This window comes from Neomonachus schauinslandi, chromosome 11, assembly GCF_002201575.2.
Source record: "Neomonachus schauinslandi chromosome 11, ASM220157v2, whole genome shotgun sequence".
In the NCBI taxonomy this organism is placed as follows: domain Eukaryota; kingdom Metazoa; phylum Chordata; class Mammalia; order Carnivora; family Phocidae; genus Neomonachus; species Neomonachus schauinslandi.
The window spans coordinates 63,461,619-63,485,073 of record NC_058413.1 but is presented as its reverse complement, the minus strand read 5'-3'; the positions used below and the strand labels follow the sequence as shown (position 1 = coordinate 63,485,073).

At 37.0% G+C, this 23,455-nt stretch overlaps 1 protein-coding gene across 10 annotated transcripts in view; it reads left to right on the top strand.

The window, feature by feature from the left end:
* DLG2 (discs large MAGUK scaffold protein 2) overlaps positions 1-23,455 on the top strand; it is a 1,451,407-nt gene that overhangs the window by 891,921 nt on the left and 536,031 nt on the right. For all 10 annotated transcript variants that reach the window (XM_021686447.2, XM_021686448.1, XM_021686449.1 and 7 more), the window contains one exon: positions 5,410-5,579. In XM_021686447.2, the coding sequence (XP_021542122.1) occupies positions 5,410-5,579 (170 nt within the window). The remainder of the gene's footprint in view (positions 1-5,409; positions 5,580-23,455) is intronic.

The following is a 23,455-nucleotide window of genomic DNA, read 5'->3' as shown; positions in this document are numbered from 1 at the left end:
CCAAATTAGGGAAGTTCTCTGCTATAATTTGCTCCAATATACCTTCTGCCTCTCTCTCTCTTTCTTCTTCTGGGATCCCAATTATTCTAATATTGTTTCACATTATGGTATCACTTCTCTCTCGAATTCTGCCCTCATGATCCAGTGGTTGTTTATCTCTCTTTTTCTCAGCTTCTTTATTTTCCATCATTTGGTCTTCTATATCACTGATTCTCTCTTCTGCCTCATTTATCCTAGCAGTTAGAGCCTCTATTTTTTTATTGCACCTCATTAATAGCCCTTTTGATTTTGACTTCGTTAGATTTTAGTTCCTTTATTCCTCCAGGAAGGGTTTCTCTAATATCTTCCATGCTTTTTTCAAGCCCAGCTAGTATCTTTAAAAGTGTCATTCTGAACTCTAGTTCCAACATCTTACTAATGTCCTTGTTGATTAGGTCCCTGGCAGTCGGTACTGCCTCTTGTTCTTTTTGTTGAGGTGATTTCTTCCATCTTGTCATTTTGTGCAGAGGAGAATAGATGAATGAGAGAACAAAATGCTAACAGGGTAACAACGACTCCAGAAAAATATACACTAAACAAATCAGAAGAGACCTGAAACCGGGAGAAAAGAAAGGGAAAGAAAGAAAAAAGAGGAAAAAAAGAGAAAGTAAAATATAAAAACAAACAAACAACAACAACAAAAAAAGAATATGATCAAATATGATCAGGTTGGTGCATAGATCAGTGCCATACACTAGATTTTGGGTGTATTTGGTCTGTAAGAAGAAAGTGCCTTCCAAAATTTTTAAGAAAGAACAACTTACATATGTACAAAAATAAGGGTTGATATGATGAAGGGATGGAATATGACTGTAAAGATGAAAATTATAAAAGATTTTATAAAAGGAATTGATAAGATAAGAAGCTGATTGAAAAAAGAAAGAAGAGGATTTAAAAAAAAAACAAAGGGAGAGAATGTGATCAGGCAGGAGACTAGAACAAAGCCATACACTAGAGATTTAGAGTATATTTTGGTCTGTTAGAAGAAACTGTATCCCAAAATTTTAAAGAGAGAACAACTTATATATACATACATATATATATATATATATATATATATATACACCAAAAATAAGGTTAACTACTATGAAGAGATAGAATATGACTCTAAAAATGAAAAATGAAAAAGATTTTTTAAAAAGGGATTGATATGATGTTGGTTGAAAAGGGAAAAAGAAAAATTCAAAAAAAAAAGTTAAAAAAAAATTAACTTTGAAAGACCAAAGAATCATGGGAAAAAAGCCATGAATTCTATGTGCAGTATTCCCCTAGCGCTGGAGTTCTGCCATTCTCATTGATTGGTATACTTGGTCTTGGCTGGCTGTGCTCACTGATCTTCTGGGGAAGGGGCCTGTTGCCATGGTTCCCAAATGTCTTTGCCAGAGGTGGAATTGCCCTGCCCTTGCCGGGTCTGTGCTAAGTAATCTGCTCGGGTTTGCTCTCGGGAGCTTTTGTTCCCTGCAAGCTTTTTGTACAGCTTTGGAGGCCGAGAGTGAAAATGGCGGCCTCCCAATCATCACCCTGGAGGAGCCGAGAACTCGGGGCCCCACTCCTCAGTGCACCCCCAGAGAAAAGCAGTCAACCATTCCCATCTCCCCAGTGTCTGGCCACACTCCATGCTCACCCAGCCTGTGACCAAACATTTCTATCTCTGGCACACGACCCCTTGTGGAGTCTCCAAACCCAGCCGATCCCTGTGGTGTGCTCCCACATCACTCCTCCTGGGGGAGGAAGGGGGGGGTCTCCCCAGATCTGCCGCTTGTTTGGTCCCTGCTGGAGGAGGGACCTATGACGTGGATCACGGTTTATGGCAATCCCAAGCTGAGAGCCTGCTCCTCGGCTCCGTCTCTGCAGCCAGCTTCCCTGCTCCAATACCTGGGAGCTCTGCCACACTCAGTCACCCCCAGTCTTTCTGTAATGCTGAGGTTCCTGAGACCACACTGTCCCAGTGAGGGTTGTACCCCCCGCTTAGCCACTGGATCGACATCCCTCAGCAGAGCAGACTTCTTAAAAGTTCTGATTTTGAGCTCTGAGGCTCTAATACTTTCAGGTAGCAGCTGTCAGAGGCCCCCTCCCCCGCCGTCTATCTTCCCAAATATCACCTCAGATTCACTTCTCCGCACATCCTACCTTCCAGAAAGTGGTTGCTTTTCTGTTCAGAGAGTTGCTGCTATTCTTTTCTTCCATCTCCTGTTGAGTTCGTAGGTGTTCAGAATGGTTTGATCCCTATCTAGCTGAATTCCTGGGACCAGACAAAATCCAGGTCTCCTACTCCTCCACCATTTGCTCCTCCCCCCCCCCCGTTTTTTTTATTTAAAATAATCCATTCTGAAGAACTCTGTATCAGCATAGGCTTCAGAAAAAGGCCAAACCAGGTTGGAATCATGTCCCTGCCCTCAACACCACTGTGACCTTGTCAGTAAATTTCATCATCTGTAGAATGAGAATCAATGTTTCAGAAATGGTGGGGTTTAAGTACCAGTGAATAAATGAAGTGGCTAGAATGATACAGCACATAGAAAGCCCTCTTAAAATTTCCATTTCCATCTTATTCACCTTTCAATACATCCTTGAGCACAACATCTTTGACTCATCTTTGATCAGTAGCTGCAGCTTTCATATGTACTCTACTCTACAGTTCACACACACACCCAGATGCATTGCCTGTCTGCTTACTCCTCTCATTAACTCTGGGCACACTTTTTCTCTTTTCGTGGGAGACTGAGGTTCAAAGAGATGAAGTGACTTGACCGTGGTCATGCAGCTGGGATTCCAATCCAGGCATCCTGAAGGCTAGTCCAGTGCTGTTTTCACTGCACTAAAGTTGCCTTCTTCCTCCACATGTTCAGGAAAAAACATCTAATTTAGGCTGCACCCTCACCCTCACCCCTGCAATTGACAATTAAGGATTCCACTGTATACAAAAGGAAAAATTTAGTACAGTTTGAATAGATACAGCATCCATAACTTTTTTTTTAAATGTCAGCCACTCCCTTCTATGGAAAGCAGTGTTTTAAGATATGATTAATATTCTGAGCATAGGGTGATGGTAAACACTATGTGTTTGCATTATCATGAGATGACAAAATTACCCACTCTCAAAGGACCAGCTGCTGTAGGACGGCTGGCACCCGTGTTGCCTACATTCTCAAAACTATTTTAATTGGTAATTTTTCATGTTTGTTTTTTTTTTTTTGTCAGAGAGGAAATGTATGTGTAAACCTATTAAAGCTGTAGCATCTGTTAAAATGAAATGACATCCTTGAATCTTAATAAGTGAAATGTTTCACCTCAGAATTTTGAAGCTAATTAGGGTTCTCACTGAGATAAGAGTCTCTATAACTCAGCTCCCCAAACAGGTATAGAGAAGTTATGGGGAAAAAATGATAGAAAAATTCTTCCCATACTTTTTGCATAATATTTTCACTACCATGTTATAATTTTGAATTGACGTGCACAATATACACGAACCGTTCATGACATTTAGATGTTTTGTGATCCCTAAGAGGAGAGCGCCAACTTTTGAAATTGGAAGCCCTAAGGTCATATCCAATTTCTACCCAAATTGCTGACAGCTTCAGACAAAGAACTTGATCACTTGGAACAATTCTCATTTCTGTAATGTGGATAATGTCTTATTCACAAGATTATGGAAAGGATCTAATAGTTAAAATATTATAAATCAAAATTTTCAGTGCTACCAATAACCATTTATTAGGTGCTTATTACATACCAGACTCCTTGCTAAAGACTTACATGTACATTATCTCATTTAATCTTCCCCATAAGTCTTTATTGTAGATATTAATATTGTATCTATTTATAGATGTGGACATAGAGGCTGTTTACCAGCTTAGGAAATGGAAGGCCTAGTAACTGAACTTAGGCTTATTATTTCATTCATTTAACAAATATTTTCTAAGGAGTGGATGTCCTAGGCAAATCAGGCACGGTTGGGAAGAAGGAAATGAGGAATGGAAGGTGAATAAGCAACCAGTCATGTTCACTTTACCCTGTCTAATGTTTGGAGAATGCATTAAAAGTTGACAAGAGAGGATCCCGGGGGAGTAGGTAGAAGCCTGTAGAAATAATCCAGGTGGAAGATGATGTTGACATCAACCAGGGTGGTAGCAGTGCAGATTAAGAAATGTGGATGGATTGCAGATAGATTTTGCAGCTAGAGCTGAATGTATGGTGGTGGGATAAGGAAGTCAAGCAAGGGTAGCCCCTTATTTCTTACTCTGAGCAACACAGTGAACTGAGATGGGCAATACTAGAGTGGATATTCAAAGTAAAGGAAAGAAATCTTTCTAGTCTCAAACCTCATACTTTTAATCATTATTAAAGTTTTTACTAATTATCATGAATATAAAGAGATTTGAAGTCTATGGCTACATAAATATATATTACCTGGACAGTTTTGTAGAAAAGTCAGATTATCCCTTCCGAAAATGCCAGAAAGGAGAGTTTAGTTACCATAATTATTGGTTTTCAAAGTAAATACCTAAGGCAAAGATTATCTGAGATTTTCTTTGAATTTTGTGAAATCTGAACTTCAATATCTATCATACTGTGATACAAATTTGGGGGGTGGAAGAAAAAAAAAACACAGGAAGATAGTTTACCAGAAAGCTAATGCATTTATTTTAGATGATTGGGTCACGTATATTTTTTTCTTCTTTCTACATGGTTACATTTTTCAGATTTTCTAAAATGACTATATATTACCTTTATAAGTAGCAAATTAAAAATTCAAAAAAAATTAATCTTTAAGTTTACATTTGTGATGTCTGTATAGTCCATAGTAAGTTCTGAGAACCACTGCAATCATAACCCTCAGTCAACTCAGTTAAAACCAATCAAAATATGGGACGCCTAAGTGGCTCAGTTGGTTAAGCATCTGCCTTTGGCTCAGGTCATGATCCCAGGGTCCTGGGATCGAGTCCCCCATCCCTCATCCTACAGGCTCCTTGCTCAGCAGGGGGCCTGCTTTTCCCTCTGCCTCCCACTCCCCCTGGTTGTGCTTTCTCTCTCTCTCTCTGACAAATAAATAAAATCTTTAAAAAAAAATAATGATGTAACTGACAGCGACCTCAAAATGTGTCGTCATCCTAACCTGCACCATGTACCATGTGCTCCCATGCCAGGGCACTGGGATGCCAGAGGGGCCTGACCATAGTGCAGTCCTTTTGGATAGGCTGGGAAAGCTGGGGAGTTCAAGGTTTCCTTCTTTGAATTGTTTCTTCCAAACAAAACATTTTAAAATTGCTCATACTCTGCTTTCCTGCTTAAGTTTTGCTAACAGTGATAATATGCTTTAAGAAATCCTCCCTGCGAACCCTCAGTTTTCCTTCTTTCCCTCTCTTCCAGGGTCAATGATTGTATCTTGCGGGTGAACGAGGTCGATGTGTCAGAGGTTTCCCACAGTAAAGCCGTGGAAGCTCTCAAGGAAGCGGGGTCTATCGTTCGTCTGTACGTGCGCAGAAGACGACCCATTCTGGAGACTGTTGTGGAGATCAAACTGTTCAAAGGGCCTAAAGGTAATACAAACATGGATGACTCACAATAAGACACCTGTACAAACCATTTGGCTAAAATGTATGGCATAATTCACCGATGATGTACTCTCTCCTTTTATGCTCTGACATTCAGTGCTCACCTAGAGATTTGAAATCATGCAATGCTGGTTTTTACAGGTCAAGGAAATCAATACTCTAAATATGAACTCAGAGAAAGAAAGGACAGATTTATATAGGAATGTCCTTATAAGCAATGTTCTTATAAATATAAACCATCTGCATTTTTCTATAAATTTTTAATCTTAACTTTATCATCATGACTTGGCTGGCATGTACATTCCTTCTCATTTTTAAGATATAAATGGTGACTCCTCATTTAATAAAAGAGTAATATGAATGATAGTAATTAAACTAGTCTATCCTGAAATAACAGTTATTGTATTTTTATAATACTCTTGTGATTTGTTCTGATTTGTATTACTCTCATGTATTACACCCATCAAGTACTACACAACGTTTTATACTTGCAATAGTAAAAATAAGTTAAAATTTATTTTTTTTTTAAATGCTCACAAATCTCTTGAGGTAATTGCAGTTACTCTGGGGAATCACACGAACAGTGAGATGAATTATTACACTAATTTTTAAGAATAGTCATTTGGGGGGCACCTGGGTGGCTCAGTCATTAAGCGTCTGCCTTCAGCTCAGGTCATGATCCCAGGGTCCTGGGATCGAGCCCCGCATCGGGCTCCCTGCTCGGCGGGAATCCTGCTTCTCCCTCTCCCACTCCCCCTGCTTGTGTTCCCTCTCTCGCTGTGTCTCTCTCTGTCAAATAAATAAATAAAATCTTTAAAACAAAAAAGAATAGTCATTTGGGCTCTGCTGTTCAGAATGATGACATTTAATATTAGCTTAAGAGTATTTCAAATATTTTAGAAAAATTCAATAATTAGCTTAACAGTATTTTAAATATTTTTATAAGATTATGACTGGATAGTTACTGTATTCTTTGAGTAAATCATTTCTCTTTCCCTTAAAATCTACTTAATCTCTAATGCTATATGGGATTAAAAAGGAAGTAAGTACTCTGCCCTCTCTAGGAGGTGCTAGTGGCTGGTATTTAAGATCTCAGACCCAAGAGTCAGACAGGACTGAGTTCAAAAGCCTGGTTCAGCCGCTTACCAGCAGAGTGATATTGGTTGGACCAATCCCTAATTATTAAATGGGGATCATAATGGTAGTGTCTGTCCCACAGGGTTTATGAGAATTAAACATTTAACTAAATCTTGCTGGTTGAAAGTGTAGCCTCCAGAGCCAAAGTGCTACTCTGCAGCTCACTAGCTGTTTGACCTTGAGCAAACTGCTTAACCTCTCTGAGCCTTAATTTTCTCATCTACAAAATGCAGATAATAATAGTATTTGCCCCCTAGAAATATGGGGATTAGATGAGCCAATTCACATAAAGTATTTAGAATAGTGGCTGGCCCAAATTGACTGCCAAACAAATATTACCTATATATACATATTATTTGTAGTATGTTTTACTACAAATAGTTTCAGCCTTTGTTACAATTGCTTGGTAATGTAATGAAAATATACAAAGATGCCTCATGGGCTAAATTCAAATGCATTAAAATTACAGAATTAAATCTGGAAAAAAAAAAGAAGTATTTGCATACCACAATATCTGGTAGTATGAAAGAAAAGACTTTCTAACCTCTGCATGTTTACTAAAATCATATTTGCAAGGTGCTTTAAAGATAAACAATTTGAGCATCACACTATTTCTATGAAAAATGTGTACTATTTATAAATAACAAATAGGTATTTCTGCAATTCAATTAACAGCAATTATTCAGCACAGCTCTAAAGTGAATACCAGTTTGAAGCACTCAGCAAAAGCATCTATTAGCAGACCTCCTGCTAGCTGAGTCACTGGATGACCTTCAGCTGCTCAGCAGAGGCACTTCAAGGTTCTAGGGAATCCATAGCCAAAACTCCTTAATTTTAGCGGGAACAGATTTTGGGGATCTTTTCAGTCTGAACTTTTGTCTCCTTTGAGCGGGGATTAGGACAGGAATTGCCCTAGGACATAAAAAGGGAGAAGTGGGGATAGGTGAGCATAATCCACCAAGAATACCCAGGCAATAACCCAAAAGTGCATGGCATACGAATGATAGTATTAGAAGTAACCTCACATCCCAGGAAGCAGGCTCCTGCCACATCCCTGTAGAGGGGTGTGGGCCTGTTGGTCCTTTTGGGATTATGTTGAGTCAGTCAGACATTTTTGTATTGTCACCATCCAGAGGTCACTGATGGGGATTTGTTATTCTATATAAAGTTTATTGATACGCAAGAAAAGAAAAGGTATTTGTCACTGTTTAAATTCCTAATGCCTTTCCCAGTGCCTTAACCACAGGAAGTGCTGAATCAGTAAATTGAATAATTAGATTCTGCACTAAATATGATGTTACCTTGCAATGTTAACTTCACTTGGCACCTTTTAATTCTTTGTTTGTGAATGATGATATATTTAAAATAAATTTCTTGGGATGCCTGGGTGGCTGAGTTGGTTAAGCGTCTGCCTTCAGCTCGGGTCATGATCCCAGGGTCCTGGGATCGAGTCCCTCATTGGGGTCTTTGCTCAGCGAGGAGCCTGCTTCTCCCTCTGCCTGGCAGCTCCCCCTGCTTGTGCTCGCTTGCTCTCTCTCTCTCTCTCTGGTAAACAAACAAACAAAGATTAAATAAAATCTTTTTTAAAAATAAATAAAATAATAAATAAATAAAATAAAATAAAATAAAATAAATTTCTACCAGTGTTTAGCTCACACCGTGGAAACTCTCATGTACCTGAGATGAAACAGATGTGATTCTGATGGAAGACTCAGAAAGTTCTCCTGGTAGAGAAAGACATAAAGTCAACCAACTTTAATGCAAGGCAAAATGAAATCAGCTCTGTGATGGAGCATGTGTCATGATTCATCTTGACCAGGAGAGCCAAAATGCTCCAGAACATTTAAAATTTTAACACATGCCCACAGGTCCTTATTTACCCTTTGTTGAGCACGTGGGCATTCTCTATAGTCCATCAACTCTTTAGCCAACTGGGCTAACTAGCCTCAATTATGCATGCATAATATAGAACTAACTGGATTTCTTCATCAGCTTAGTCCTTCAATGATTCAAGGAATATTAAGTATTTATTATGTTCCTGGCACAGAGGCTGACAATGGAGATGCAGGAAAAAAGTAGAAATAGTTCTTGCTCAAGAAGATGATAGCCTGATGTAGAAAATACCTATAATATAAACTGGGAAACATACTAGAATGAATGTAAAAGATTATAATGTGGCCAATCAAATAGAGGGTCAAAGAAGACTTTTTAAAGGAAGTTCCACTTAAGCTAAACCTTGAAGGAAAAATAAAAATAGAAGTTAGCCAGATAAAGAGTGGAGGAGAGCATCCAGACAGAAGTAAAAGCATGTGTGTAGGAAGGCCCTAAAGTAGAAAAGATCTTGATACCTTCTGGGAACTGAAAGAAGTCAATTGTGACAGATGTTTAATGATAGGTTAATGAATGACATGAAATGATATTGTCAAGGTAAGCGGCGCCAGATCATGCAAAGCCTTGTTGACCATATTTGAAGATTTGTTATTTTATTTCAAGTGCAACAAAAAGTTATTGCCAAATTTTCAGCATGGGAGTGACACGATCAAATTAGTCATTTTCAGAAGATCATTTGGCTGCTGTGAAGAAAATGCATTGAAGGGGCATGAGTGGGAGCAGAGATCAGTTAGGTGTTACTTGCAGAAGGTCAAGAAAAATGGATGGAGTTGAGCTATATGTTGGAGAAATAATTGATGACACTTATTGATCTAGATGTGGAATATGTCTAAGGATGAGGCCCAGTTTTCTAATGGAGCAATTGAATGGATTAGGGTGCCATCTATGAGACTGGGAAGTCTGGGGAGGAACCCCTGTGGGGAGATTAGGAATTCACTTTTGGACATGTTGAAAAGACTGTCATGCATTTGAAAAGGAGATCTAGGAGGCAGAACTGGAAGATATCTGTCTGAAATCCCTGTCAAGGTAATATTCTGAATTTACCCTATATTTTATCAAATATCTGGAATTATGGGGAAATATCTGAATATTGACTTTCTCACTCTTCGTTAATAATCTTTAATATAAAGATTGTGAATATACTATATTAGCTATTTTGAACAGTTATAATAAAAATAAGAATCTATTTTTGTAGATATTCTTAATGCCCAGACTATTTTAGTTTTGGGATTGGTTTTGGTTTTTTTATTTGTAGAGTTTTTTCTGGTTATATAGATACAGTGTTAAGAGATCCTTGAAAAATAATTTGTGATAGAGTTAAATGTATGGTTTCCTAATTCTATACCCTTGTGTATATTTCATAATTGTACAAAGTACTAATTCCAAAATGACCTTTGATGTATGTGATTCTGTCTCTATAGTAGTGCTGATCTTCTCAATATTCAACGAGAATTATCTGGCTGGTCATTTATGGCCAGGTATTTCAGTAATGAGTATTTGGGTAATATCCATTAATAATTTAGAATGCCTTTTCCCAACAATATGTAAAAATTTCCCTAAATTCACAGTTACAGATTTGGTCATTGCAAGCAGCTGGGGTGTCTGTTTGTGGACAGTTTAGGAAAAAAAATGGGTGATCATATATAGGAAGTAGCGATTAGGCAAATTCATTTAAATTTGCCAAGCAACCAAAAATACACAAGGAAGAAAATCTGAAGTGGGCATGTGGTTTCCCAGGAAATTGGTTCACAATAAAAGTCTTTCTAGTGACTTTCCTAAGAACACACTAGGTCATAATTTCTAAGAAGCTATATAATTAAACATGTGCAGACTTTTTCCTGTGGCCTGAGCCAAGGAAGCCTAAACCTATGTAAGAAATGAGATGTCTTCTTTTAAGATGTTCTTATTGCTTAAGGATTATACAACTAGGTTAAAGCCAACTTCTAAAATTGAAAATATTAAGGCCATAACTTTGTTCATATCCAAAAGTAGACTTGCTTGTGGCTTTATTTTAGCTACCTTATTAAAACTGAAAGAGTGATAAAGTCCATCTAGCAAAACATTTCTGCAATTCTTTATTATTTAAAAAACATATTTTTAAAGATATTTTAATTTTTTCACAGACACACGCACACACACACGTTGCAGTTCCATAGGTCTGTAATAGTGCAAACTGAAAATGCCATGATGATTATAGCTCTCATCTTTATATAAGAGGTAAAAATAAGTATGAAATACCCTGACTATAAGAGTCATTACACAAATGGCTATTTATAATGTGTATACTTCAGTCGTTGGAAAAGCCACATGTGTAGTGAGTGGTAAGGTTCCCGGGCATCTTTAGGTAGCTGTGGGTCCCAAAACAAGTATTGTAACCTCTCTGTGCCTCAACCTTCCTCATCTGCAAAATCGATAAAATCTGAATTTCTAATTTATAAGTTTATTTTCAGGATAATAATTGTAAATTTTAAATACATGTTTATACTATCTTTACTCTTTCTATTATCATAATTGGCTAAAATTTTATTTAAAAAAGCAGAAAAGCACATACTCATCCCAGTGTTTTCTTTTTTTTTTTTAATTTAAATTCAATTAGCCAATATATAGTACATCCTTAGTTTTTGGTGTAGTGTTCAATGATTCATTAGTTGCATATAATACCCAGTGCTCATCACATCCCCAGTGCTTTAAAAGAGCCTCTTCTAGTATTTTATAAAACCTTGTTTTTTAGTATTATTTGTTGACTATTTATTTGTTGACTATTTAATATTTGTTGACCATCTATTAAATTAAAAGCTAATTAAAATTTCTTAATATTCAGCAATTCCAGATATTTATGCAATCCCTCCCTCCCTGCTTATATGCTCCTCCTAGATAAATTTTGCAAAAATCACAGCTCTATTCATTGTTTTCCCCTGCTCAGAAGTCTCTAGTGGTTCTTCACTGCCATTAGGTAAAAATCTAAATTTCTTGCCATAGCATTTCATGCCCCCTATGATCTCCCTCTCCTCCAGGGACAAAATTCCGCCTCAGCTTTCTCTTCTGTCTTCTCTCATTCATGCATCTCCACATCCAGGGAAGCCAGACGCTGTACAATTTCTTAAACATGGGTCATACTCTCCTGCCCTTAGGACTTTGCTCATCCCATTCCCACCTTTGGAATGACTTTCTTTACCACTATGACCACTGCCTGTCAGAATCATATCCATCCCCCAAAAGCCAAGCCGGTTCAGTTTTATCTCCTCACAAAACTGTCAGAGACTGATGGAATTAGAAGCAATCTTTCACTTCTAAGGACTTCAGAAGTGCTTTACTGCTTTCTCTCTATTCCTGCTTTTGTTACCATGCGATCCAAGCAACCCATAGGTGTAGGAAAGATAGATAACAGCAACCTAAGTTAAGGAGATAAACAAGCTGCTAATACTCACACTTAAGACGCTGAGATTATGATTCCTGCCCCGACCTGTGCAAATTGGAAGCATTTGATTAATGCTGAAAATACAAGCCCTAGATTTAGTCTGTGACCAAACTCTGAGCAGTGAGTGGGAGGAATTGGGGTGGAGAGATGGAGGAGAGTCCAAGATAGATCATGACCATCACTGCAGTATGGCAAGCAGAAAAAGGAATGGCTAAGATGTAAAATGAATTATTTTATTGCCAGGAGTAAAACCTTTGCATTGGCCCCCCTTTTTTTCAAACTTTATTGTAACTATTTGTTCAAGAGATTGGGACAAAACAGTATTTGAAGCATCTAACACTTTGCTTAAAAGGCTGATTTATCAAAAACAAATTTCCAAATTATTGAGGATTTTTATTTTATTTTTTCTTAATAGCCTACTTGACAGTTTCATTGTCCAGCTTGGTTAAATATTAATATGGCAAACATCCAGTATTACAGACAGAGAATTTCTCAGATATCTAACTTGAATGAAGTTTATGACTTGTCTCTATCTGCATACTCAATTTTTTTTTTCTAATCTGTCCTTGTTCTGCCATCTACTCTTGTCTCTTCTCTCTCTGACACTAATGTGGCTGGAGTGAACTTCCTCTGAGTTGATGTGAGGCACTCATCTGACAGTTTTCAGAAATGATTACTTGGTAAATTATTCAATGACTTGAATTTTAGCATGTAGGCCTAGAGCTGCAGGTATTGAGAAAACAATAAGTGCTCCATGAACATTTGAGTATACTAAGATTTTAGTTGAAAAGAGATCGCCAGCCCTGAAACCATGCTTTTTAGTCCCTCTGTCCATGGATAGCTTTGCTGATGGCGTTCTCTAACAATCTGGGCTACTATCACATGATCATGATAAGCTGGAAGTGTTTAGGAGAGCAAAGTTTTCAGATGTCCACACTTCAGCTGTTCATACCCAAGCAGTTCACCAGGCCCCTGGGTCAAAACTGAGCACAAAGGTTATGCAACTGCTTTGATTACTGGCATCCAACTATGCACTGCATCAAGAGACACCATACATTCCCCCCTTCCTTACCGTGGGGTAAATTATAATGTGTGTTCTTTTTTAATGCATATGCAAGTGTGTCTCTGAATGCAAGGTACAGTTTACTCTCTATTTAGGCCCATGTCCTGGGCTCTGAGTTCTAAGTGTCAGGTAGACCTATCTGTGGTGAAGGACCATTCTGAATAATGTTTGATTCTTAATAAGCACAAATGGCAAATTCAGCTGTTTGGCATGAGGTCTCAAAACACAACATTTTCCCTTTAGGGCTAAAATTCTTCAGTCTTTTGAATTACCAAAATTGTTCCCTTGAGTACACAGGGAAATTTGCTTGACTGAATGTGCAGTGAAACCTCTTATTGAAGTATAATATTTAGAGTCAAAGAGAAAATACCTCTTTGTATTAAGCAAGAGAACCAGTCTTCTTGGAAATATATTGTGCCTCAGTCACCACTCTCTGTCCCCCAAAAGAACAAATCCCTTTTTTAAGTTGGACAAAGGACAATACATTTGATGAGTTCACCTTGTTCTGAGTAACTTTCTATAGAATTTCTTGAATATGTACATGGTTAGTCCCTAATTATTTCTGGATAAAAGACATATCCTTGTGGACTGTGAGGCTCTTTCTCTGAGCTGGTATTTGGTCAGTCTTCATAATGATATCTGTAAAAAGCTCTCTCCTGAAATCTTGTAGACACTTATTTATTCATGAAAAAACAAACTACAGATATGACCACTGTAATCCCTCTGTTGTGTACCTTCTACATTATAGGAGAGTAAAACAGTTGATTACATTTGCTAAATCCTTTTGGAAATTAAGGAATGATGCCACTCCTCTCATTTGCCTTTTCAGGCTAACATGTGGCCATTGTTTCTTTCCTTAGTTTATTTCTTTGCTGTTTAGAGCTAACTCATAATTTTTTATGGAATTTGTGATTAATGGCTCCTTAACAAATCTTTAAAGTCAGAATTATTTTACCATGAAAACTTCAGATTTCAAAAATGCATTGTAGTAGGTAGGTATAGCTTTGATTTTTTTTTACATTTATAAAACAAAAGTTTTATAATTCACACAGAAAACACTGTTTACCTAGCTGTAAATATTTGCTGAGGTAAATACCTATATAGCACTTTTTAAAGTTTTAAAAGGAAATGTGTTGCCATGGTTAAATACTGTGACTATAAATCTTTCCATTTTATGACCACTAGCAAACCAATTTTATTGGGATTTGGACAGCACCTTAGTTTAAATCCTTCCTTTACCTAACTGTTAAGTGGGAATATTAAGTGGCTGCCTTGGTTATTGTGAGAATTTAATGAGATCCCAGGTACATGTTAGTGCCCAAAAAGTTTAAAGTGTTCCTCTTCGTTGTTTACTTTTTTAAGAAGCAAATACATGCAGAAAACAATCATCCATTCACTCAATAAATATTTTATTTCAAAAACATTTATTAAGCCAAGCAGTTCAAAGTGCTAAATCAAAAGAATGTCAATAAAAAAAGAAGTGTTGGCTTTTCTCCCAAATACCTTCTTAAAATACAGGCATTCATCTAGACTAAAATAACACAGTCCTCTTTTGGCTAGGACTAGCTTCATGCTAAATTCATTGCAGTCCCCTAACTAAATCCATTTTGGTTCCCTAACTTATCAACCAGCCTACATTAAATTATCCTCCTTCTATGGAATATCAAGATCCAATAAAATTAAAGATTGTTGTATTTTTTATTCATGAACCATGATTCCCGGTGCCATTAGCTGTCAGTCAAAAGCCTTGTACTACACAGGCTTTGTCTCTGAGCATAATTCAATTGGAGCTAGATACCTTGGACACTTTACCCCTTATAGAAAAGTTAATAAGAGAGATAAAATCTCTACTTTTAAACTCCATAAAAAATGCCAACTTAGGGATTTGGAAACATGAAATATGTTATGGGTTAGCCAGTTACGAGATCCTACCAAGAATCCACTGAAAGTTGGAAATTTGCACAATAAAGAAGATCTTAGGAAAAGCTGAGAATTATCAGTAAAGTTAAAAAGAGAGTAGGGGCACCTGGGTGGCTCAGTCAGTTAAGCGTCTGCCTTCGACTCAGGTCATGATCTCAGGGTCCTGGGATCAGGCCCCCCATTGGGCTCCTTGCTCAGCGGGGAGGCTGCCTCTCCCTTTCCCTCTCCCTCTGCTGCTCCCCCTGCTTGTACTCTCTCTCTCTAATAAATAAATAAATTCTAAAATAATAATAATAAAAAAATAAGAAGAGAGCAGTTAGGAAGAGGAAAAAGTAAAAATAAGAAAGGAAACAAATGAGACACATTTATCTAGGCAAGTCAGTCCCTGATAGTCATGAATGAAGAAAGCATATAGAGTTTGTTCAGTATTCACCATTAGCTTAGGAAGAAAGACTTCAATATTTGCTTCCCAGGAACCCAAAAATATTTGCTGAATATTCATGAGCAGCTGAGTCATATGAGAAAATTTAGCCTTCATAGATCCACTCATTTGAATAAACTGAATGTGGTAACTACCAGTTGCTTAAAATCATAATAATGTTGATGTGCAATAATTCTTAAGTGTCAAATATTCTAATATCTCAAAATGCACACACTCATTTATGTATTTGGCAAAACTGTAACAAACACCTTTTACTTAGGCAACTAGAAGTTGGAGATAGAGACATGGTGTGCCCTCAAGGGAGATAGTGGTCCCACTATAGTGTGTGGAGTGTGCATGAATGTAATAATTCTAGTACCACCAGATAAATATAGACACAGGTTTTTACAAGGACCTCAGTTTCTGTTTCAGTGCTCTGGGATAAAACAGCTTTCCAACACTGGTGACAGCTGTTCACTTGGGAGACTGCCCCATTCACTGGAATCCCCCCCTCCCAAAATTGAACTGAAAGCTGGAATTCCTTTGAAGTTGTCTATTAATGTCATTCCTGTACTCTCCAGCTACAATGGACAACTCTTCATGGGACAGCCCTTCATTCATTTGTAGGACACTGTCAAGTCTCCATTTAGACCTCTCTCCTTTAGGCTAAGGAATCCTCATTTATTAACCATTCCTGATACATCATGATTTTCAGACCCTCTATTTTACTGTTTCCATCCTATGAATTTTCTCCAATTTGGCAATATCGCACCTAACTAACAATATACAGAATTATATAGAGAGATCCCCTGATATGTTTGTTAGTACAGACCATGGTAAATAGAGTTTTGTATATGAGCTCCATACTTTGTTTATTTAATATAATGTAAAACTGTGTTAGCTTTGTTTTTAAGACCTTTTTGTTGGTTCTATCCAAATTACATATTTACATATGTAAATATTTCATATGAACTACTGGATTTTATATATATTACATTCTATCTTACAATAATTGATTTTTGATGTACAGTTATAAATTTATATTTATCTCTATTAAGTATAAGACTGTTGGACTGAGCCTAGCATCAACTTATTGATATCATTCTTGATAGTAATTTAACCATTCCTCATGTTAGTCATCCTTTACTCATTTGTGTCCATTACAAGTGACCTAAAGACTGATAGATGACAGATGGAATTATTAGAAATAGGATGGAATTGGTCAGGTACACATGTTGCCCAGTTCACATAGATATGAAAGTGAATCCCACAGATATAAGGAAAGACTGAGCATAAAAATAACAGATAAAGATAGAAAGAATGCCTATTACTTTGAGTCATTATATTGTACACCTGAAACTAATATAACTCTTATGTTAATTATACTTCAAAATAATAATAATAATGTCTATAGGCAAAGTTTTCCATGAAGCAGATTGTATGTACTCCTAAAGAAACAGTTTCCAGGTTATGAGGACAGAGTAATCTTATCTGCTCACAGAAATTCTCTCCTCCAATAACTCACAAAATGAACAACACATAAGGGAGATCACTAACAACAACATCAAAATTTTTTTCTAACAGTGATGAAAGAAGGAATGAAGCACAACTTAATATGATACTCTTAAAAAACTGTGACTAAGGACAGAAACAGTTATAGATAGGCTTAGAAAGTCTCAGATGCTACCCCATTCCCATTCCCTTCCTGAAACTCAGCTGGTGACTGACAAAATCCTGAGACTTCTCAGAGATTCAGGTAAATCTGGAGAAGAGTACATTGAGCTGGTAGCCTTACCTTTTTTCAAAGAGTAGTTGAAGCTTGAAACTTGCTGTTGGGAGAATCTAAAGTGGGGGAAGTGAGCAGTAATGCTGATATTCTCTGATGGAAGTTAAGGTTCTGTAACCACACCCTGAATTAGAGGAATTACCCAAGTATATGTATCTTGCTCTCGGACAAGAATCTCAAAGATAGCAGAATTTAGGTGTTCTAAGAAAAATAGCACACTTGACTTCAGCCTCTACTGAGTTCTCCACGAATTCCTTCCCCAGTTGTTGCCTCACGTGCTGAAGTGATTAGAACACAAAATATCTAGACCCTCCCCATGACTGAGAAGGAAAAATAAAATGTTTATGGGTGTAAATGAAAAAAGTAAACTAGTCACATATGTTATATCAGAACAAAGAACGTCTGCTTGAACTGCCCAATCATGAGCAGGATGGAAACATTTTAATAACTCTGTAAACATACCACAATCAAAACAAAAATAAAAGTATTGTCGTTATCTAATTTAGTAAGCACTTACTGTATGTTAGGCACTTACATAAAGATAGCACTTACTGTATGTTCTAACTGTTGTGTATATATCTATATCTATATATCTCTTTTCATCCCTGTAAGAATTCCAATGTGCTACTTTTATTACATATGCAGATATGAGATTCAATAACTTGCCTGAAATTACACAAATAGTGACAGAGGCAGGATAGAATTGTCTGGCTCCAGAATTCATGCTATTACCCCTAGGTGATCTTGGTCTTTATAACCTGCATATAAAAGGAAGAAAGAACTAAGACAAATAGCTCAAACTATAATTCAAGGAACAGAAAGAAATTACTCATGATTCATGCTATAGAAAAACTTAAGAAAATAAATTCAATAAAGTAAGTGTTGAAAGACAAAATGATAAAACTACAGACTGAGCTGCAAAGAAAAATTGCAGACCTGAGGAATCCAATAAAGGGCCTAATAGCATTTTTACAGAACTCATGAATATATCATAAATAATAAGAAAAAAATAGTTGTCACTGAAATTAGTGAAAGAGCAAAGCTTGAGATAGTCATAGTGAACATAAGGTTTTAAAAATAAATAAATAAAAGGAGAAAGGAGTATTCTTTTTTTTTTGCATTTTTTTATTTTATTATGTTATGTTAATCCCATATATTACATCATTAGTTTTTGATGTAGTGTTCCATGATTCATTGTTTGCGTATAACACACAGTGCTCCATTCAATACATGCCCTCTTTAATACCCATCACCAGGCTAACCCATCCCCCCACCCCCCTCTAGAACCCTCAGTTTGTTTCTCAGAGTCCATAGTCTCTTGTGGTTCGTCTCCCCCTTCGATTTCCTCTCCTTCATTTTTCCCAGAAAGTAATATTCTAAAGCTACATCAAACAGGTACTGCAGGGTTTTGAGAAAAAGAGCTGGTGGCTCGGGGTGTCCAGACAAGGCAAGGGTTCAAAAAATATATTGTCAGCCATGCAAACTTTCTAAAATATGCTATCACAGCCATTGTTTACATTGTTCCAGACATAAGTTTGATTATGAATTGAAAAAATGAAAAAAGTATCCTTATTTGTGATGATAAACCAAAGGAAATCATCCAAAAATTATTTAAAACAATAAAAGAATTGAGTAAGTTAGCTAGGTATAAAATTAATGTATAGAAATCAATCAGCAATATATCCATGTATATAAACACAGTAACCAATTAAAAGATCTAGTGGAAGAAAATATACCATTTGCAATAGCAACAAAAATGATAAACACTTAAGAATAAGCTTTTTGATAAACATGTGAGATCTATATAAAGGTAGCTTTAAAATGTTACTAGGGAATATATAAAAAGGTAACACCATTTTATATCATTGGAAAGGAAGATACAGCATTTAAAATGTCAATTTTAACTTTTATACTAAAAATTTAAACAAAAATACTAATAAAAAAATTGAACCAGAAAAACTTATTCTAAAGTTTATATGGAAAAATTAATAAGCAAGAATAGTGAGGAAAATTCAGAAAAAGAAAAATAATGAGGTATGTCCAGGCTAGCCATATACTAAAACATATTATAAAGCTGTGATAATTAAAAAATTAAAAGATATATCAAATAAAAGACTGAAAAATCCAAAAATAGAAAATGAACATCAAGAAATTTAATATATGATAAAGGTGGCATTTTGAGTGAGGAGGGAAAGATAGTTTACTAAGTCATATTGGAAAAATGCATCTATCTTTAAAAATTAATTAATTAATTAATTAATTAATAAAATTATATCCTTATTTCATAATCTAAACCCAAATAAGTTGTTACTCAATCTAATTTTTATACTTAAAAATGAAAAATAAATCCATAAAGGTAGAGATGGGTAAATTGAACTGGAGTAAAATTAGGAATTTTGTTGATTAAAAGAGAAGGAAAAAGAAAGCTGTAGAGTGGAGAAAGTGTTCCCAATAAAGCTATTACACTTCAGTACAATAGTCAATCCTACTCCTAATGAAAAAACTGTAAATTAAAGTACAAGATACCATTTTCCATCTGTCGAACTGTCCACATTCAAAAACTGTGACAACGTACTGTATTGACAGGTGTGGAGAAGGAGGCTGCTTCACACATTGCTGCAGAGTATACACTGCTCCATTATCTTAAAAAGCAGTTTTAAAATACCTCCAGCTTTTTAAATGCTCAAACCATTTGGTGTTGTGATTAGCGATTCTACTTCTAGGAATTCATCCTATAAATGAACTTGTGTATGTGTGAAATAAAGTTAATTGCAACAATAGCTCTAGTATCAAAAAATGCAAACAACCTAAATGACAAAAGAAGAATGGCTACAATTACAGTACATCCCTATAATATAATGCCAGTTATCTGTTTAAAAAATGAGGAGTAAAGAATGGATTCAAACTTAAGTGACCATCAACTTAAGATAGACTGCTATATGCAGAAGATGTTATATATAAACTAATAGTAACTGCAATCAAAAACTGGTAAAAGATATGCAAAAAATAAAGAGAAAGGAATTCAAGTATATCACTTGAGAAAGCCAACTCATGGAGAGAGAAAAGAGAAGGGAAGAAAGGGACAGAGACGATCCCCAAAAACAAATACCAAAAAAAAGAAAATGGCAATAAATACATACCTATCAATAATTACTTTGAATATAAATGGGCTAAATGCTCTAATCAAAAGACATAGGGAGAGAGAGGGAGAGAAGCAGACTCCTGGCTGAGCATGGAGCCTGACATGGGGCTCGATCCCACAACCCTGAGATCATGACCTGAGCCAAAATCAAGAGTCAGATGCTTAACTGAGCCACCCAGGAGCCCCAAACAAAATTGACTTTAAAACAAAGACTGTAACAAGAGACAAAGAAGGACATTATATAATCATTAACAGAGCAATCCAGCAAGAAGACATAACAATTATAAATATTTACACACCCAACATGGGAGCACTCAAATACATAAAACAGTTAATAATAAATATAAAGGAACTAATCAATAGTAATACAATAATAGTAGGGGACTTTAACACCCCACTTACATCAATGAACAGAAAACCAAGGAAATAGCAGCTTTAAGTGACACTCTGGGGCAGATGGATTTAATAGATATATTCAGAATATTCAATCCGAAAACAGCAGAATATACATTCTTTTCAAGTGCACATGGAACATTCTCCAGAATAGATCATATATTAGGTCATAAAACAAGTCTCAAGAAATTAAAAAGATCAAAGTCAAACCTTGCATCTTTTTTTACCACAATGCAATGAAACTGGAAATCAACCACAAGAAAAAATATGGGAAGACTACAAATACATGGAGGTTAAATAACATCTACTAAACAATGAATGGGTAAGTCAAGAAATCAAAGAGGAAATAAAAAAGTACCTGGAAACAAATGAAAATGAAAATACAATGATCCAAAATCTTTGGGGTTGCAAAAGCAGTTCTAAGAGGGAAGTTTATAGCAATACAGGCCTACCTCATGAAGCAAGAAAAATTTCTGACAACCTAAACTTACACCTAACAGAGCTAGAAAAAGAAGAACAAAACCCAAATCCAGCAGAAGGAAGGAAATGATAAAAGATTAGAGCAGAAATAAATGATATAGACACTAAAAAAAATTAATGAAACCAGGAGCTGTTTCTTTGAAAAAATCAATAAAATCAATAAACCTCTCGTCAAACTCATAAAAGGAGAAAGAGAATGAGAGAGGACTCAAATAAACCAAATCAGAAAAAAAGAAGAGAAATAACAATGGATACCACAGAAATACAAAGGGTTGGGGGGGCGGAGGCAGATGGCGGTGGAGTAGGAGACCTGGATTTCATCTGGTCTCAGGAATTCAGCTGGATAGGGATCAAACCATTCTGAACACCTACAAACCCAACAGGAGATCAAGAAAGGAATAGCAACAACTCTCTGAACAGAAAAGCGACCACTTTCTGGAAGGTAGGACGTGCGGAGAAGTGAATCCGAGGCGATATTCGGGAGAATAGACGGCGGGGGAGGGGCCTCCGGCGGACGCTTCTGGCAAGTGATAGAACTACGGAGCACAAAATCGGAACTTTTAAAAGTCTGCTCCGCTGAGGGACGTCACTCTGGTGGCTAAGCGGGGGGTGGAACCCTCCGGGACAGTGTGGTCTCAGGACCCTCGGGGTCACAGAAAGACCGGGGGTGCCTGAGTGTGGCAGAGCTCCCAGGTATCGGAGCAGGGAAGCCGGCTGCAGAGGCGGAGCCCAGGCGCGGGCTCTCAGCTCGGGGTTGCCATAAACTGAGATCCGCGGAACAGTCGGGCCACTGCTCCTCCAGCAGGGACCCAACAAGCAGCAGGTCTGGGGACACTCCCCTTCCTCCCCTGGGAGGAGCCGCGTGGGAGTGCACCGCAGGGATCTGCTGGGTTTGGAGACTCCACCCGGGGTCGGGTGCCAGAGATAGAAACGCGCGGTCACAGGCCGGGTGAGCACGGAGTGCAGCCGGAGACCGGGGAGACGGGAGTGCCTGACGGCTTTTCTCTGGGGGCTCACTGAGGAGCGGGGCCCTGAGTTCTCGGCTCCTCCGGGACAGAGATTGGGAGGCCGCCATTTTCATTCTCCGCCTCCAAAGCTGTACAGAAAGCTTGCAAGGAACAAAAGCCCCGGAGAGCAAACCCGAGCAGATTACTTAGCCGGGAGGGGGCAAGGGCAGGGCAATTCCGCCTCCGGCAGAGACATTTGGAAACCACGGCAACAGGCCCCTCCCCAGAAGATCAGCGAGAACAGCCAGCCAAGACCAAGTTTACCGATCAATGAGAACGGCAGAACTACAGCGCTAAGGGAATACTGCACATAGAATTCATGGCTTTTTTACCATGATTCTTTAGTCTTTCAAAGTTATTTTTTTTTAACTGTCTTTTTTTCTTTTTTTTCTTTTTGAATTTTTCTTTTTCCCTTTTTCAACCAACATCTTATCAATCCCTTTTTTTAAAAAAAACATTTTTATTTTTCATTTTTAGAGTCATATTCTATCCCTTCATAGTAGTTACCCGTATTTTTGGCTTATATATATAGTTGTTCTCTCTTTAAAATTATGAGATAGTTTCTTCTAACAGATTAAAATATACCCTAAATCTCTAGTATATGGTGTTTTCTATTCCCCTGCCTGATCACATCCTCTCCCTTTTTTTTTCTTTTTTCTTTTTTAAATCCTCTTCTTTCTTTTTTCAAACAACTTCTTATCAATTCCTTTTATAAATTTTTTTATAATTTCCATCTTTACAGTCATATTCCATCCCTTCATCATATCAACCCTTATTTTTGTACATATATAAGTTTTTCTTTCTTTAAAATTTTGGGAGGCACTTTCTTCTAAAAGACCAAAATACACCCCAAATCTAGTGTGTGGCACTGATCTATATACCAGCCTGAGCATATTTGATCACATTCTGTTTTTTTTATTGTTGTTGTTGTTTTATTTTGTTCTTTTTGTTTTTATCTTTATCTTTATCTTTTTCTTTTTTTTTCTTTCTCTTTTTTCTCTCTTTCCCTTTCTTTTCCCACTGCTTCAGGTCTTTTCTGATTTGTTTAGAGTATATTTTCTGGGGACATTGTTACTCTGCTAGCATTTTGTTCTCTCATTAATCTATTCTCCTCTGCACAAAAGGACAAGACGGAAAAAAATCACCTCAACAAAAAGAACAAGAGGTAGTACCGACTGCCAGGGACCTACTCAATACGGACATT